This window comes from Embiotoca jacksoni, unplaced genomic scaffold (assembly GCF_022577435.1).
Source record: "Embiotoca jacksoni isolate LCO1_2020_lvr unplaced genomic scaffold, fEmbJac1.0.p SCAF_44, whole genome shotgun sequence".
Taxonomy (NCBI): Eukaryota; Metazoa; Chordata; class Actinopteri; family Embiotocidae; genus Embiotoca; species Embiotoca jacksoni.
Genome location: NW_027185397.1, coordinates 1,724,768 through 1,742,498, shown reverse-complemented (window position 1 = coordinate 1,742,498; position 17,731 = coordinate 1,724,768). Strand labels below are relative to the sequence as shown.

Sequence of the window (17,731 nt, the reverse complement as noted above, 5' to 3'; positions counted from 1 at the left end):
TCCAGACCCTTTGCTCAGTATTGAGTAGAAGCACCCTTTTGAGCTCGTACAGCCATGAGTCTTCTTGGGAATGATGCAACAAGCTTTTCACACCTGGATTTGGGGATCCTCTGCCATTCTTCCTTGCAGATCCTCTCCAGTTCCGTCAGGTTGGATGGTGAACGTTGGTGGACAGCCATTTTCAGGTCTCTCCAGAGATGCTCAATTGGGTTTAGGTCAGGGCTCTGGCTGGGCCAGTCAAGAATGGTCACAGAGTTGTTCCGAAGCCACTCCTTTGTTATTTTAGCTGTGTGCTTAGGGTCATTGTCTTGTTGGAAGGTGAACCTTCGGCCCAGTCTGAGGTCCAGAGCACTCTGGAAGAGGTTTTCTTCCAGGATATCTCTGTACTTGGCCACATTCATCTTTCCTTCAATTGCAACCAGTCGTCCTGTCCCTGCAGCTGAAAAACACCCCCATAGCATGATGCTGCCACCACCATGTTTCACTGTTGGGATTGTATTGGGCAGGTGATGAGCAGTGCCTGGTTTTCTCCACACATACTGCTTAGAATTAACGCCAAAAAGTTCAATCTTGGTCTCATCAGACCAGAGAATCTTATTTCTCATAGTCTGGGAGTCCTTCATGTGTTTTTTGGCAAACTCTATGCGGGCTTTCATATGTCTTGCACTGAGGAGAGGCTTCCGTCGGGCCACTCTGCCATAAAGCCCCGACTGGTGGAGGGCTGCAGTGATAGTTGACTTTGTGGAACTTTCTCCCATCTCCCTACTGCATCTCTGGAGCTCAGCCACAGTGATCTTTGGGTTCTTCTTTACCTCTCTCACCAAGGCTCTTCTCCCACGATTGCTCAGTTTGGCTGGACGGCCAGGTCTAGGAAGAGTTCTGGTCGTCCCAAACTTCTTCCATTTAAGGATTATGGAGGCCACTGTGCTCTTAGGAACCTTGAGTGCTGCAGACATTATTTTGTAACCTTGGCCAGGTCTGTGCCTTGCCACAATTCTGTCTCTGAGCTCCTTGGACAGTTCCTTCGACCTCATGATTCTCATTTGCTCTGACATGCACTGTGAGCTGTAAGGTCTTATATAGACAGGTGTGTGCCTTTCCTAATCAAGTCCAATCAGTTTAATTAAACACAGCTGGACTACAATGAAGGAGTAGAACCATCTCAAGGAGGATCAGAAGAAATGGACAGCATGTGAGTTAAATATGAGTGTCACAGCAAAGGGTCTGAATACTTATGACCATGTGATATTTCAGTTTTTCTTTTTTAATAAATTTGCACAAATTTCTACATTTCTGTTTTTTTTCTGTCAAGATGGGGTGCTGAGTGTACATTAATGAGAAATAAAATGAACTTTTTTGATTTTAGCAAATGGCTGCAATGAAACAAAGAGTGAAAAATTTAAAGGGGTCTGAATACTTTCCGTACCCACTGTATGTGTGCGTGTGTGTGTGTGTGTGTGTGTGTGTGCGTGTGTATAAATATATATATATTTATGTATAATCCTTAAAAAGTTTATTTTTTGTTTCCTTACGAAGTCAAATTCAGGAGCAAGACGCTCTCAGAAATACCATTTCATTGTGACTTTAAAACCAAACTCTCCATCTTAAATCTTAGGATTTTAAATGATCCTGAATTACACAGTATAAAGAAACACTTTTCCTCCTACTCAAGATTGTAAATAAATTTAAAAAAAACAGGTCCAGTCTTGAGTGCAGCATGCCAGACATCTTGGCCGGGACAAATAAATTATCCTAAAAACACTTCTACAGATCCACAAGATCGTTATCATCCTGGACGTCTGTAGCCAGAAGTCCTCCAAAGGGCCCAGTCAGCCGCCGCTTAAATATTCATACTTAAAGTGAATTTACACGATGCCAAAAAAGACAGAAAAGTGCTCAGATCTTCTGAAACACTTTCTCTTCTGCAGCAATCAAGTTGCTAGAGAAATACAAGCAATAAAGTTAGAGATTATAATGAAGTTAGTCATTGCATTGAGGCAGACAGCAGATTCATTATCAACATGTACACCGACTGCACTATAAGTCATGAGTTGATTATCGTACAACACTACGTGGCTTGTGATTTAAGAGTCATGTGCTATTTCAGCTTGAGATCAAAGGCAAACAGCCTGGAGGCTTAACAAAGAACTGCTGATAAACCTGAGGATGAAACAAGAATAAATAAAATGTATTGTCTCTGAGACAAGGCTACGCCGCTGTCTGCTGGCGGAAAAAAAAATCACCGGGTCAGCGGCCATCTTAGAAAGTAAAGCTAATTTCCAAAACCAACATTTTCATGACACCCGGTGCTGTGTAAACACATTTGGAGCTTCCCACCAACTTCAAAAGAGAGGAATCCTTTTGATACAACACATGATCTCCTAAATAAATCTCGCTCTTCTAAGCTTAAAGTCCATCTGTGACACATTTTTAACTCACACACAGGCTGATTAGCGGATGATTTGTGGGCGAATTATTTTTTTATACGCTCATTAGCATAGAGTTCCCGAAAGGGAAACATATCAGTAGACTGTTTCAAGTGTTTACCATTTTTTGCAACAGCTAACTCTACCCTGAAAGAGCCAAGACAGATTCATCAGTCAGGCTTGAAAACATTTAAAATATTTTTTTGCATCTCAGTGGGTCGGACAGCACAGGTCACGCTGTGCTTTCCTTTTTTGCATCTCAGAGTTGTTAAATCCGAGCAGGCAGGAGTGTTTTATTAAATCCTCTGAACACACATGAATACTTTTCTCATCAATCTTAAGCTTCTTTACTTTGTCTTCGTCAGCTTGCAGCCATGAAAGAGCAGCATCACACGAAGGGCATCTGAGAAAGTCGTAGCAGGAACTTCACAGCCTCCTTTTTCCAGAAAATGAGCCTTTGAAATGACCGACAGGCGTCTGCACGGGCGCCTCTCTGTGCTCCATGCAAGGGGTCCACAACACGTTTCAGCGCGGGACCAAAAAGACCTGTGTCATGCTACGCAGCGAAGAGCAAAGCGCACACACTTGAGGCCGACGCCTCCAAAGTGACCAAACCGAAACCATCCGAGTCGGGTGTCACACTTGGCACTGAGGGTCCGGCCGCAGGCTGACGGGGGCCGGAGCCTTTTTGGCCTCCGTGCAGCTGAGGCAGGAAGGAAACAACGAGCTGAAGAGGCGGCCGAGACCTTTCCGGAAGACGCTGTTGGAGAGGCTGTAGATGAGACAGTTGCAGAAGCTATTGCTGATCGCCAACCACGTGGTGAGGAAGGACGCCACCTTGTGGTGATACAGCCCGGCGCTCTCCAGGAGGAAGTAGAGGATGTACGGCATCCACAGCACATAGAAGACGCTGGTGATGCGGAACAGCACCATGGCGTAGCGTTTGTCCGGGCAGCCCTCGCACCGCTCGCTTTTGTCGCCCTCCGCCTGCGAGCTGAAGCGGGCGTGGCGCTGCGTGATTTCCCTCGTGTGCTGCCGGCAGATCCTGAATATGCTCCCGTAGGTGAAGCAGACGGTGAGTGCCGCCGGCGCATAGAGCAGCGCTACAATGAAGGTGCTGAACCCCGGGTTGGTCTTCCAGGAGTCTGCGCACCACTGAAATATGTCCCCGTGATAGCCCGGCTTCCCCCAGCCAAAAAAGGACGGCAGGAAAATCAGAGCAGAGTAAAACCAGATGAGGACGATGCACACCCTCAAGCGGCACGGCGTCACCAGCGTGGCGTAGGACAGCGGGCGGGTGATGGCGATGTAGCGGTCCACGCTGATGCAGGCCAGCGAGGCCATGGAGACGCTCTTCAGCACGGACACCATGTAGCTGAACACCTTGCAGGTGAGCTCCTCGTTCAGGCCTCGGAGGTAGCGGAGGAGGGACAGGGAGGGCACGAGGCAGCTGACGCCCACCAGCAGATCGGCGTAGGCCATGGTCTGGATGAAGTGGCTGGTGGTGTGGTGGTGCAGCAGCGGGGCGCAGTGGAAGACGAAGATTACCACCAGATTGCCAGCTATGATGAGCACGGTGAGGAAGAGGATGATGACCACCTCCAGCACGCAGGTATCCAGGCTGTGGGAGTAACCCACGGTGCCCAGCAGGCAGAACGGGGGTGAACTGCTTTGGTTTGCATCAGAGGAAGAGTTCATGTTTGGACTGGAGAGGTGAAGGAGGAGAAGGGGGGCGGTTTCAGATCAACACAGCCATCATCCCGTCATCGTAGTCTCTTTTTTTAAATCCTGAAGTTGCTTGTCCCGTCTGCTGCTCCAAAAACAAAGCGTGCCTCCTATTCTTCTTAAATCAGCATCTTTTCTTGCTCAGCCAGCAGAGAGCCGGTCCTTAAAGTAGCAGTAATCCATCGGTGCATGAAACATGCAGCCAGCCTCTGCTGCTGCTGCTGCTGTTGCTGCTGCTGCTGCTGAAATTTGTGCATGTGTGCAACCTCAAGAGGCAAAAAGAAACACAGAATAAGAGATGCCAGTCTGATGCTGCAGTGCAACCCGCCTCCTCTCGCCGCTGTTTATCATTCCCCCCCTCCTTCCGTCGACTACAACTCCTGAGGTAAGCACTCTGCTCCAGCATGCAGCCACCAAAAAATAACAAAAAAAACAACCAACCACTCGCGCTCCTCAAATACTGGCAAAGGAATAAAAGAGGGAAAACAATGCTGAGAATCTTGGCAGCTCCTGTTTGGTTCGCATCAGAGGTTTGCAGCACTTCTGCGCACTGACAGTAACGGCTGCTTCAGCAAATAAAGTCTAGGTGGTCCAATCAAACGTCAGACGTGGAAGTACAGCCTCGTCCATCGGGCTTCAACAGAGAAGAAAACAGGTCTTCAGACGCAGCGTCTCGTGCAGGAAGAGTTGAAGTGATGAGAAGCAGCTGGCTGCCTTCCAGTGTGCGTGCATGAAAGTGTGTTTAAAGTGTGAGAGAGTGTGCACGCATGTGTGTGTGTGTGTGTGTGTGTGTGTGTGTGTGTGTGTGTGTGAGAGAGTGTGTGAAAGACAGAGAGACAGAGAGAGAGACACTGAGCTGTGTCTCCTCTGCTGTAGTAGCAGTGTAGTGATGATGCAGCGCTGCCTCTGCTTCTTTTCTCTCCTCCCCCTGCTCGCTCGCTCCTTCTGTCTCTCTCTCTCTCTCTCTCTCTCTCTCTCTCTCTCTCTCTCTCATACACACACACACACACACACACACACACACACACACACACACACACACACAAACACTCTTTCACACACACAATTTTTTCTCCCTTCCCTTTTCCCCCTCTCCTCTTTCCCACACAGTCCTTTTCACTCCCGTCCTCTTTGTCCCCCTTTTAAATTTTTTTATTTCTTTTCTACCTTCCCTTCCACTCACTCTCAGCGTGGCCCTGTTCACACTTGGCATTAAAACCAGTCTCTGGTAATCCGATTACACTATACACTATAGCCATGCATTGGGATCCGATTGCTCAGACCACATTCAGAAGTGGAGCAGAGTAAAAAATATTCTGCTGAAGGCAGCTGAAAAGACAGAAGAAGAGATTTACTTGCTAACTTCAGACTGAACTGGTAGATTATAAGGCAGTTGTTAGGTGAATAAAAACACAGGCTATCTACCTGACCCTTGTTTCACCGAAGCCTCGTCTGGGTTGGATATTTTGGTTTTAGTACACTAAACACAAAATATACCTTTTCCAATCTCTCTGTTGTATAATTCAAATGGAAATAATCAAATGTGGCCCTTTGATAGACTGTCGACCTGTCCAGGGTGGACCCTGCCTTCGCCCAAAAGTAAGCTGGAATAGGCTCCAGCCCCCTGCGACCTTTAATTTTACAATAAAACCCTCAGTTTACCTTCAATATTATGGTAAAGATAAATGACCTTCTATTAAACTCCTGACCACGCAACTGTAGTTATTTCAATACGTTCACATCTTCCGACTGTCAAATTCTGATGTTTTATCAACGTCTTTCTGCAAAGTCGTACATTTTATGTTTTCAATCATAGGAAAATAAATAATAAATCAATATCAAAATGACCAAATTGTTACAGTAACAAAACACGCTTTCCCCTTCGGGAGTTTTTCAGGAGCTCAGTGGTTGACGGGAGTGTCAGACAGCCTGGCGTGTGCGCTACCCGTCACGCAGCGCTGAGCTGCCACTCGGTTGCGTGTGTGCGTCCACACCGGCTGCCTGTCAAGGTTATCCCTTCTATAACGGCCGTCATTAGTGGATTTTTGAGGTTGGACAAGTTGTAACCAAAGAGCAGTCACGTGGTTTTTGTTGACCTGCGTGAAACACAGCGACACACACAGGCAGGGAATGACACGTCAGAACTTAGAAAGTCAAATCCTACCCAACCTCCACTAAATGCAGGCTGGGAGCAGCAGTCCCAGCAGAAAACACTGGAAACACCAACAATCCCGTTTAACACGAGAACAAACTGATGCCTTTTCTGTACATATGTGAACATCGTATTCATCTAATGCTTGTTAAATTTATGCCACCGTTCAAATTCAACCTAACTGACTGCTTTATGACCTCCAAAGTTCACGTGAGAAAACTGCTGAAGTCAGCCAAATGAACTGTATCTGTTACAGACATGGACCAGCCATACACTGGGTCTGACCTAGACTTGTCAATCAAATAATGGACACAGATATATCCTTGATTAAATTAATTTAAGTTGTGAACATCAGCAATGCCTCTCTGCATCGCTTATTTACTGTTGAATTCAGAATTTAATACTTCATGATTTGCTGATGTGCGTGTGTTATTACATGTGTAAATAGGGAGTACCAGCATTTTTTCTTTCCATTGATATTGGAATTTTGACTGCCCTTTCTCCCAGTTTGAGAATACAGGATGTTCTCCATCAGGATGTTCACCCATCTCTGCAGTCACCCTGACCTACCAATGAAATCCCTCACATGGTTCCCACCAACGCTTGCAAAGAAAGTCTTTAAAGCTGCAGACATTGTGATTTTTATGAATCATATACTATATGTTGACTTACACTACGTGTTGTAACGGGTCGTCCTGCAGCCAGAAGCCTCCAACTTGTCTGCTCACGGTGCACAGATCAATTTGCCTTTCACTTTGTGCAGTGACATTTCCACTAAGTTTATTTAATATATCTGTGTCCTCTGATGAAAACAAGAGTGGGAGGTGGTGTTACTTGGTGCAGTTCTACAGCTGAAGTTGCACTGCTGGTTTTAATGGTTCATTTACAGGAAGTTAATTCGGAAGATGATGCACTTGTCTTAATGGATTTTTTTTTTAATTTGATTTGTGTTATACATTAGAGTAAACAGCTGAAAGTATTTTCTTACTGACAGAGTGCTTTTACTGAGTTAACAGTTACAGAATTATGGCCAATGAGACGCTTTTATGTTATATATTTTATTTTTTATTTTTTTGGGGGGGGGGATTCATGATAATTTAAGTTAATTTATTTTAATTTGTTTCCTCTGCTGTCCATAAATAGTACCTTGACTCTAAAATTGAGGTAAATGTCAGACTGTGAACTTTTGGTTATCATTCCATCTCATTTGCCAATTATTTCCTTTATTATTTAATTTATTTATTATTTTCTTTTATTTCCTTTTCTTCCCTCTTTCACCTTCTGATTCCTCTCCACTGTAACTGTAACTGTACCCCCCCATAGGTCCCTGCATCCCTCCATCCTTTGTCTCCATGGACACACCCTCACCCCTTCACTCCACACTGGAAGCCCCGCCACACTCACATCTGTCAGCCAATAAACAGCCAGGAGGTTTCCATCTCCACAGAGACCGTTCCCACCCACCCACTCGCTCACACACACACACACACACACACACACACACACACACACACACACACACACACACACACACACACACACACACACAGCAGTGTTCCCTCACATATGAACTGTCCTCATGTTAATGCAAAGACATGGCAACACACACACGTGTTCAAAAGACACAGCCAGGAATGATCACAGACATGTACACACACACATGAACGCACATCAGATGACAATAGAGTGATGCTATTCGCTTCGTGGGGGGTGGGGATTCCTGCATCTACCAGCAGCTAATGAAAGGAGAGATGGATGAAGATATGAAAAGGAAGATACAGGATGCAAGACATGGGAACAAAGGAGCGAATGGAAGCAGAAAAACCTGATGTGGTATGGTTTGGTTTTTTTCAACAAAAGAATATTCCTTTCTATTTAATAATCCAGTATCTTCTAATGTTAATAACAACAAGTAGTGTTGTGATTTAAGGTCAAATCAAACTACATACATACATATTTCATCACTGCTCTGTGCTAATCACTGGGGGGACGGTGCTGCAGCTGCAGACATGTAAAAACACAGAATCATTCAGTGAACATCAATTAAATACATCGTGCATGTTCTGCATGTGCTTTGCACAAACTGGCTGCACTGTTGGTGTTATGTAACCAGGCAAAGCCGGTTAGCCACTTGTCCTTCTGTAGAACTGCAGTTTCTTCCCTCAACATGTTGGACAGTAGATGTTTAAACAAAGAGACTCGTCTGTTTTCTCTTCTCATGAGTGTGTTGCATGTTGCAAAGATGGACCGTGATGTTTGTTCACAACTTGCTGATGTCAGCTCGTTGCACATTTCTTCATATCAACATCTGCTCCAGGCTTCAGCACATCACAAGTTCCAAGGACAGCCCATCCACCCGCTCAGTCTGCCTTTAATACCAAAAGCACCTACGATCAAATGAAGATATTCCAAGCCAAGTGCCGTCAAACCCACAGCTGGTGACTCAAAGACTAAATCCACCATTATGTTACACAGCAAGTAATGTGCATTATATCTATCATAAACCTGGTGTTATCTTTGTTGCAGTGGATGTTTGAACTGTCCACTCTCACTCAATCATCATCCATCACTGAGGTTACATGTTGGTCTGTGAACATTATGAAGCCTCCAATTTGGTTTATATTGTAGAATCACCATGAAACATGGTTCCAATCCAGCGGCAACCGGCAGTGACGTCGCCCGTCGGTTTGTGAACGTTATGAATCCTCCAGTTCAGATTCTGTCCGTCACCATCTTGCTAGTTCGGAGCGGTTTGGAGCAGGAAGTGACCATATTTGGACGAGCTGGGGGAGGAGCCAGCGGTGGATCTGACCGATCTGACTGGAAACCTGACAATACTACGTCCCGCCCACCGATAGCTGTAACCTGACTGCACCACAGGCCTGTCAATCAAACAGACACGCCCCCAAAAACAGGTCTTCTTGAATCTTCTTTTCTAATGAATGAGGGATTATTTTCAGACGGACCTCCAGAAAACTAATAAGAAGGAGTGACTTTAGCTAACAACACCGAGATAACTGATGGACACATTTTATTCACTTTGGATTTGATGAGAGAAGTTGAATGGGAGTCTATGGAGCCGGAGGCTTTTTGGAGCCGACCTCTAGTGGCACTTGCTGGTATTGCAGTTTAAGACACTTCTGCATTGGCCTCATTTTTCAGAGCCAGAAGCTACGAACACTTTTATATACGGTCTACATATGAATGCATTTAGGAAGTTGATTTTTCCAATCACAAGCACTGGGCCTTGGTATGCTTCTGGATATAGTCCAATCAGAAGAAAGACGGCTTGTAGGAAGGAGGATGTTGAAGAGATAGGATCTTAAACTGCTCGTTTCAGACAGAGAATGAATTGAAAGACTGCATGAAGGCCAAGAACAACATAATTAGGGAACTGAATGATGCAAAGCAACAAATGAAATGAGCATAAGAGGTGTTCAACAAATTTTACCAACTTGGAAATGGATCCAAAATTAACCACACACACACACACACACACACACACACACACACACACACACACACACACACACACACACACACACACTCTCTCTCTCTCTCTTTTCACCACACTCATCCGAAGGCTTGCTAGAAGCTTATAAAAACCACAAGTCACATTTATATGAAAAATAAGCATCCCACCAGAAGTTTACAGGAGGATTTCAGTTCAGGGACTAAAATTCAGACTTCCACCATAATCTCAATAGACTTAGTACAGTTGTATGACACGTGAAAATATAAATACAATACATAACAGTTACACTCTTCCTGCACACAAGTGGACATCATTCAGGGGTGGAGAGCTAACATTAAATGAGGGAAAGGTGACTGCCCTTCTCTCATGTAGGTGACCTGCTCGTTTAAGTTGAAGTAGTTACAGTGTGTAGTGGCTAACGAAGTAGAGAAGGACAAAAGTGAAACACAGCCCTAAACTAGGACGTTTACTAGTTACAAATCACCAAAACAGGTACAGTTGTAGTTACTTTGAGCATAATTATATGATTAGACAGCATTTTGTAATGTTTATCTTTATGGAAGGTCCAAGACCCGTGTTGAGGCCGTTTCAGCCACGTTTAACGAGCCTGTGGAACGACCTGCCGAAGGACCTGAAGGGATCAGAGCCTTTAACTCATATTTTATTTATACACTCATTTTACATGTACAGTATTTCCATTCTTTATGTTCAGCACCTGGAGTTGAATTTAATGTATAGCTTGTGTTTTATAAATACAATTTCATTGCTATGGTTTGATTAGGTGATTTTTCATGATGATTAGGTGATATTTTTGTTTAAAATAACTATATTTGAGTCACATTTGACTTTTATAATCAGGGAATTGCAACACTTAATCTATTGTGTTCATGATGCCATGCAAAAAACAGTAGCAGTATGCGTCATTAGCGAACTGTGTTGTCTGCTGATTCACCACATCAAACCAAAGCCACTGTTGTGATATCTGGTCCCACAGCGAGTACAGCTCTCCCTTCCAGGCTGTTCGTGGGGAACAGAGATGCCATTCTGACTCTGTTTTCTGTTACCATATGGTGAGCGTTGAGGTCGGAAGGAAGGCCGTTAGCCACCATGTTAATGCTTCTGTTTCTGCTGTTCATTTTCCAGGCCAAGGATCAAAGGTGCCACATCTGCACGGCTAAATGAGGCGGAACCTCCAGGCGGCTGAACAAGCAGTCGGTTGTCTGATACGTTGTGAGGTTTAAACGTGAGCGCAGCTATCAGCACCTCCGCCTTGTTGCCATGTCAACACACCGAGTAAACAGCAGACGGGCCGACGGGGAGAACCACCTTGTGATTGAGTGTTTGGAAAAGAGAGGGTGTGATGCAGAGTCTGCTTACAGAGCATAGAGACGATGTGGAGGTCACGGTGTCTGCGGAGAAACAGCTGAAATGACAGTCGTCTTTAATTATGTATACAACGCTGTTTTACAACACTTTAAATATTTGACTTCATGAGAACGTTGAGAGACATCAAGGACAAATAATCTGCAGTCACATATGAACATAATTCATAGGTTGAGAATGATTCTGGTTGATGCAACGCAATGCACGGTGATGTGTTACCTAATTAATGTAGAGAAAAAAGTACATGACTTCTGACATAACAGCAGAGCTGCTTTGATCATATTTTAATGTATGTATTATGAGAACATGATAGGTCATAATCATGAAGGCCGTTCAGTTTTTTTTTCAATTAAATTTGAAATATATAGTACCAAATCATAACATGTCATGTTGTAGTGAGTTAAAGATGTGTCAACATTAGAAGGAGAAACCCAATAATTCCTCTTTCAGCAGCCAAAAAAAGACTCAAAACTTTGCCTTTCAACAGGAATAAACTTCCAACAGAAGCAGACAGAGATGAAAAGAGCAGCAACAGAAATAATAAGAACTGAATAGCTACAAACAATAAATAGCTAGGAGGGTGATGAGTCAAGTAACCGTAGATCATTTAAAATAGTGAATGTTTAAGTTTATAAACCATAAACACCTTTCTGATCACATTTTGACCGATATCAGAAATAATATTACAGTGAAGGAAACACTGAGCTTTTTGAGTCTCCGTTAAAGACAGTCTGACTGCAGTAAAATTCAGCCTCACACATAAACTGTAGGGTGCGGATACGCTGAACAAATCCCCTGATTCAGTGCTATCGCGATACTTGGGTTGCGATTCGATATGCATTTGATTTTTGCAAGTTACTGCTGTTATTGTTTCCATTGTGGCTAGACAGCAGCAGCAGGGTGGTGATCTGGTTAAGAATGGCAAAAGGAAAAAAAATTAACGAAAGAGGAAATCCAGCCAAAGATGCATGGGAGTGAGTTTTTATTCATTCAATTAATCATTTTAGTTTTCTTGTGCTCATGCCATGAATGTAATGTGCGACAGAGTATTAGGGGCCACATCACGTGGAAAAAAAGACAAAGATCTTTTTTTTTTATTTAGCTTATGAGAAAAAAGTCATAATTTCTAGAAGAACGTAGAAATTTTGAGAATTAAGATCAAAATTTCAAGAATAAAGTTAAAATACTATATTTTTGTGTTTTTTTTTATTTTGAAATATTGACAGACACAGAATACAGTAAACATGTACTTTGACTAATATTTCCATTGTTTTTCAGCTTTTTGTTAACGTATACAAACAAACAACAAACCTGTCCCACCCACCCCACCCACTGGTACACCCACCTAGAAAAACTGAAAAATAAAGAAAGAAAAAGAGGGAGGGGTCACCTCATTACGCCGTGCCAGACGTCATTATATATATATATACATGGACACACACATACACTGTACATCTGTATGTAGACACGCCTGCATCACTCTGCAAAGTAAATACACAGTCAACACATCATACAAGCACAATAATACCCAACAATCAAATGACAATAGGATTGGCAAACAGGTAGAAACCAGTGCCCAAATTATTCCTTATCCAACAGAAAGAGAGTAAAATTAATAAGTGAATCAAAAAACAGTTGTGCACCTCATGATTTAGGGTCTAGACCAAGAAATACTGCTGGGCAGTATCAGGCATAGTTTTGAGTTCCCCTAAATATGTCAGAACCGGATCCCAGGTGGAGACAAATTTGTTCCTTGATCCCCTGAGTATTTTATTTTCTCTAATTGTATGAATTGCATCAGGTCACTAAACCACAATAGATGCCTTCGGTGGATTTGTTGATTTCCAATGCAACAGTATTCTTCTACGAGCAAGAAGTGTCATAAACGCCATGATGTTTTTATGTCTTTTTCTTATTGTAGAGTGTTGTCTATCTGTGACACCAAATATAGCTGATGCTGCATTGGGTTGGAGATCAATATTAAGAGCCTCAGAAAGTGTTTTAAAGATCACAGACCAGTAAGCTGGTAGAGCAGGGCATGACCAAAATATGTGAGTTAAGTTGGCAGGAGTATTACGACATCCGTTACAACTAGCATCTAAATTAGGCTATATTTTAGCTAATCTTGCTTTTGAAAAATGAGCTCGATGCAGAACTTTGAATTGTATTATGTTAAGTTTTGCACAAGAAGAACTGTCATTCACTCTTTGTAAAGCACAGTTCCACGTCTTATTCGGTGTCACCCTTTAGCTCACCTTCCCAGGCCGCTCTTATCTTCGCCTGGGTTACGTTTTTAAGAGAAGCTATACAGTCGTGTATTCTTGAAATTAACCTTTTTGAGTCGAATGGGAATTCTAGCATATCATCTAAGCCTGACACTGAAGAGACGTTTGGAAAGTTGGGGTCATGACACTTGAGGAAGTGGCAGATTTGGAAATATCTAAATAAGCTGTACCGAGGAAGGCTAAATTTGTGTGATAAATCCTCAAAGCTGGCAAATACACAGTTTATGTACATATCCTTAAATTTAACGATGCCTTTTCTTTGCCAGAGAGAGAATGCAGCATCTTATCTAGCTGGGGGGGAAAGATGGTTATTGCATATAGGGCTTATGTGAAGAAGGTAATTAAAACCCAAGTTCCGTCTAAATTGAAACCATATCTTGAGGGTATTGATGACGATTGGATTGTTTGTGAAATGTGAAATAGAAACTGGAAGACTGGAAGTGACCAGGGCTGTAAGACATGTTGAACTGCAAGATCTAGTTTCCTAGTGACACCTGTCTGTATCTGGAGCATGAAGACAAAAGATGATTTTTTTTTTGTAACATTTGTTGCCCAACAGTAGTGGCAAAGATTAGGAAGAGCTAGCGCTCCCCGTAATTTAGTTCTATATGTACCCTAGGGTTCTTACCATTCCATAGAAATGAAATGAAAGCTTTTTCAATACATTTAAAGAAAGATTTAGGAAGGTAGAGCGGAAGGCATTGAAACAGGTAAAAGAATTTGGGAGGCACATTCATCTTGATGCAATTCACTTTTCCTGCCAAGGATAAGTTAATTGTTTTCCATTTCTTCAGATCTAATTTTACTTTCTCAAGTAGAGAAGAAAAGTTTTCTTGGTAAAGGTTCTGCATATCTCTTGTGATGTTAATGCCCAAGTACTTAAAGCCATTCCTCGACATTTTGAATGGTAGTACTTTATCCTGAATTTGAAGCGCCAAGTTAATAGCAGGGTAGCATTCACTTTTACTGAAATTCAGTTTATACCCAGAAAATTTACCAAATCTTAACAAAGCGTGGATAATGTGAGGTACACTTAGAATAGGGTCTGATATATATAATACGAAATCATCAGCATATAAAGATAATTTATACTCTTCCTCTCCTCCACTTAAATTCCACTTATTGATGTTAACGACTTGAGTGTGATGGATAAGGGCTCTATGGCCAAAGCAAATAACAGTGGGCTGATTGGACAACCCTGACAGGTTCCCCTTGACAATGTGAAGTATTGTGATTGTTTACCATTTGTAACTACAGAGGCCTTGGGTGAATTATATAGGAAATCAAGTTAGGACCATAACCAAATTTCTCTAAACATGTAAATAAGTATTCCCAATCAACCCTGTCAAAAGCTTTCTCTGCGTCCAGTGAGATGACCTCTTCTGGTACCACGCTGGACGCAGGAGAGTGAATAATATTTAAGAGCTGACGGATATTGGTAAATGAATGTTGCCCCAAAATGAAACCGGTTTGGTCAGCAGAGATCACATCACTCATTGTGGTTTCTAGGCGTAGGGCAAGAGCTTTGGCCAGGATCTTAACATCGCTGTTGAGGAGGGAGATGGGTCGGTACGAGCCACATTCTGTGTTTATGGCTTAAGAAGGAGAATAATTGATGCCTCAGTCAGTGTTTGTGGCAGCAACTCACAGGACAAAGAATCTAAAAACATATCTAGTAGAATTGGGGATAATTTCTAAGAAAAAGTTTTAAAAAAATTCTATTGGGTATCCGTCTGGGCCAAGCGCCTTACCACTTTGCATTACCATTATCGCTTTAACAATTCCAGAATGTTGTAATGGGAGTTCAGTTTTTGAAGGTTGTTAAAAAAAAATTCCATGTCAGTTCTATCATTTGCCATTTCTGACGTGAACAGGTTTGAGTGAAATGAGGTAAATGTTTCATTCATTTCTCCTGGGTTAATAGTTAAATCACAATTTACTTTCCTTATTTGTGGGATTTGTTGGGCAGAAGATTGACACTTAAATTGGTGTGCTAAAAGGCAGCCAGCTTTTTCTCCATGCTCATAGACATATCCACGCAATTTTAACAGCATTTTTCCCGTCTTTCCAGTTGATAATAAGTTGTATTGAGTTTGCAGGTCAATCTTCCTTTTATAGAGTTCAGAGGATGGTGATGTAGAGTACTGAGCATCCACTGTGATTATTGATTTAATAAGCTGGTCTTGTTCATTTCTACGCATCTTATTGGTTCTTGATGAATATGATGTAATCTCTCCTCTAATCACGGCCTTCAGTGTTTCCCAAAGCAGGGAAGGGGAGATGTTATCGTTTTATTAGATTCTAAAAAGTCATAAAAAATTTTGTTTATCAATTCACAAAAATAAGTGTCAGCCAGTAAGGTTTTGTCTAGTTTCCAAGGAGGGCGTTCCAAATTATTAAAAGCACATCTAGTAACATTGGGGCGTGATCAGATTCAATTATAGTTGAATATTTAGCTTTCGTGACAAAGGGAAGAAGGGTTCAATCAATAAAGAAATAGTCTATTCTACTGTGTGAGTGGTGCATTGGGGGAAAGTAGGAGAAGGATTGATTCAGTGGAGATAAAGAACACCAAGGGTCGACACTTCCTATTTAATCCATAATAAGGGACAATGATTTGGCCATTTTTGACGGTTTTGTAGATGTAGGATTAGAACGGTCCAATACTGGATTAACTTTACAGTTTAGATCATCCCCAAAAATTTGTTGTTGTGAGTTTAAGTCTGACTTGATATTTTAACAATAAATGAGTTTCTTGAAGAAATACAATTTCACATTTGAAGTATTTCAGATGATTGAATATTCTAGCTCTTTTTACAGGCCCATTTAGGCCTTTTACATTCCAGCTAATGAAACGCACATCAGCCTTTCTTACATTTGTTCTTTTTTCCATGTTTAATCAAAAAAGGTAGAGTAATTTCTTTAATCAAAAATCGTCGCAAAAAAGTGCACAGCTCCATGGGTGACCTCTCCAATGAGAGCAAAAGCAGATGCAAGCTGCAAAAATCTAGGGGTGTACTATTCCATAACCCTATCCTAGGGTCCTTCTAAAGAGTTATGGTAGTACATCCTCTTGGCACTTCTAGCCAAGAAGGCTCCCAGTGATTCATAGAATATAACAAGCTGAACACCTTCAAGATAAAATAATAATAATAATAATAATAATAATAATAATAATAATAATAATACAGCGCAAAGGAGAAAAAAAAACAAAAAAACTTTCTTTACAAAAAATAGCCCAGCAATAACATTAGTGAGAGTAACCATACCTTGAGTCCTAGGGCTGCTGGCAGGATCATTTCAAAGGCAATAATTCATGGTTTTAAGTCAGTACATGTCATTTTCCATCTCCAAGCTATACAGAACAAGGCAAATGTATCCGTATTTTACTCTTTATCAATCCTCTGATCGTAAAACTTCTGAACTTCATCAGGTGAATCAAAGGTGAGCACATCGTCCCTGTGCATCACACGTAGTCAGTCGGGGTAGATCAGGTGGAACCGGACGCTCTTTCTTTAAAGGGCTTGTTTAATCCCGTTAAATGCAGCCCGCTGTGATCTTGGTACATCCTGATGGTGGCTCGTGGTTCCTCGCCCAGCACAACGCTGCCTCCTTTTGCTGGAATCTGGAAAAACAAACAAGGAACGTGCGAGGGGATTTTCCTTGGCCAGATCTGAAGGTGGGCTCTCTCCAGCTGAGGTCGGGGACCGGAGGGCTCTCTCTCCAGCTGAGGTCGGGGACCGGAGGGCTCTCTCTCCAGCTGAGGTCGGGGACCGGTGGGCTCTCTCTCCAGCTGAGGTCGGGGACCGGAGGGCTCTCTCTCCAGCTGAGGTCGGGGACCGGTGGGCTCTCTCCAGCTGAGGTCGGGGACCGGAGGGCTCTCTCTCCAGCTGAGGTCGGGGACCGGTGGGCTCTCTCTCCAGCTGAGGTCGGGGACCGGAGGGCTCTCTCTCCAGCTGAGGTCGGGGACCGGAGGGCTCTCTCTCCAGCTGAGGTCGGGGACCGGTGGGCTCTCTCCAGCTGAGGTCGGGGACCGGTGGGCTCTCTCCAGCTGAGGTCGGGGACCGGTGGGCTCTCTCCAGCTGAGGTCGGGGACCGGAGGGCTCTCTCCAGCTGAGGTCGGGGACCGGTGGGCTCTCTCCAGCTGAGGTCGGGGACCGGAGGGCTCTCTCTCCAGCTGAGGTCGGGGACCGGTGGGCTCTCTCTCCAGCTGAGGTCGGGGACCGGTGGGCTCTCTCTCCAGCTGAGGTCGGGGACCGGAGGGCTCTCTCTCCAGCTGAGGTCG

The 17,731-nt window shown here is 43.2% G+C and overlaps 1 protein-coding gene across 1 annotated transcript; it reads right to left on the bottom strand.

The window, feature by feature from the left end:
- Positions 1 to 1,417: 1,417 nt before the first annotated feature.
- LOC138210314 (probable G-protein coupled receptor 21) lies at positions 1,418 to 4,972 on the bottom strand. Its single transcript, XM_069169386.1, has one exon. The coding sequence runs from the start codon at positions 4,122 to 4,124 to the stop codon at positions 3,063 to 3,065; it is 1,062 nt and encodes a 353-aa protein (XP_069025487.1). The 5' UTR covers positions 4,125 to 4,972; the 3' UTR covers positions 1,418 to 3,062.
- Between the last annotated feature and the right edge of the window lie 12,759 nt (positions 4,973 to 17,731).